The sequence below is a fragment of the Gavialis gangeticus genome, unplaced genomic scaffold, assembly GCF_001723915.1.
Source record: "Gavialis gangeticus isolate Ggan-Ray unplaced genomic scaffold, GavGan_comp1, whole genome shotgun sequence".
Classification (NCBI taxonomy): domain Eukaryota; kingdom Metazoa; phylum Chordata; order Crocodylia; family Gavialidae; genus Gavialis; species Gavialis gangeticus.
In genome coordinates, this window is record NW_017729002.1 from 913,647 (window position 1) to 915,176 (window position 1,530).

At 41.6% G+C, this 1,530-nt stretch overlaps 1 protein-coding gene across 1 annotated transcript in view; it reads left to right on the forward strand.

Annotated features, from left to right (window-relative positions):
• Positions 1-1,530, forward strand: part of LOC109290674 (sorting nexin-29-like) — a 438,962-nt gene that overhangs the window by 346,076 nt on the left and 91,356 nt on the right. The window contains exon 9 of the mRNA XM_019507381.1: positions 8-80. Coding sequence (XP_019362926.1) covers positions 8-80 — 73 coding nt within the window. The remainder of the gene's footprint in view (positions 1-7; positions 81-1,530) is intronic.

Consider the following 1,530-nt stretch of genomic DNA (forward strand, 5'->3'; position numbering starts at 1 on the left):
AACAAAGTTATTCAAACTGTGCCAGAATTCACAGCCAGCCCCAAAAAAGAGACTCTTATTCAACTGATGCCCTTTTTTGTGTAAGTATCTGTCAACTGAATATGCAGTATTCATATAAAATGTTAAGCTTTTTTCTTTGCAGTTTAATTTAAAATATAATGCCTGCATCTCTCAAATCTTTAAAACAGCATTTTAGTATAAAAAGAAGCCCATTAAAAGTATAACTGCTTTTGACATGTTTAAAGAAATGTATTATATACATATACTCTATTTTTTCTTTCCACATTTAAATGGTTGATTTAAGCAAAAAGCATATTGGACAAACATTTAAAAGCATCTAAAAAACCTGGTGCTAAAGACTCAGTGAAAGTCCCTGTGGATTTGGTTTATTTTGTTTTATTTTTTCATTCTGTATAATATACTGGCAAAAACAAATGGGATCTGACTCATTTTGAAAATGAAATTTTGAACTTTGCAATCTGTATTGATGCAATTTTGCCTATTACAGGAATAATGTTGCTGTGCCAGGTTCGGTAGATAGTTTTGTCAATGTGAAGATAGGAGAAAACCGGACATAGTTCATTACAACCACATAAAAAAAAAATCTCATTAGCAATATGTCTTACTAAGGTAGTAAAATATAGCAATCTTGCTCAAAGCACCCCTCTGCAAGTTTTCAGAATTTAGCAGAACCTCATTTAAAAAGCTAATATTAATACAGTCTGACTATTACAATATAAGCATTATCATATTAATTAATCTGTAATGAACTAATAGTATTATAATATAAGATGCAATATAATTATAATAAACATCCTTTCAGCTGCTTCCCCTGGCTCTGCCAGGCTCTGCACACGTTTGTTCCCAGCATAGCACCTGGACTCCCTACATATGGGTCCTGGTTACTGCTGTTACTCCAGGCCAATCCCACCTGAACTCCAGTCCTGGAGACAAAACAGAAAGAGCCCAGGGAGACCCAAATGACAGGGATGAAGTGTTGCATACGAGTGGCATATGGGGGTGTTGAGGGAGTTGGAAGGCTGGTGGGAGAAGTAACAGAACACAGAAGGTGAAGGCCAGGGACAGACACTCCCTCCCTGCCCCCAGTCTGTACCTGAGGGGACAAACACAGCCCCCACCACTGCAGCTGCTCCTCCAGGACTTGCTTGCCAGGGTCCAGATCCCATGGTGAGTGTACAGGGAGCTGGGGGAGGAGACAGGCTGAAAAGCTTAGCTCTTCATTGGCCCACACACCTGTGGCAGAGCATGCTGCTCAGAGCACTGGTACACAGACAGGTGGAAGGGGTCAGCTATGGGTGCCCTTTGTCTGGAAGACTCTGGGTTGAGCAGGGGAGGATCAAATGGCACACTTACATCCTTGCACAGAGGCCAAGCACCATAGCATGGTGGGGAGGGGGTTTTGCGGTACCCCAGTTAAGAATCACTGGGCATTTATACACATTTCCAGGAGTGTGTGTGTGTGGCGGGGAGGGGGTGGGTGGTGGTGCTATAATTAGAGCAGCTCTACGA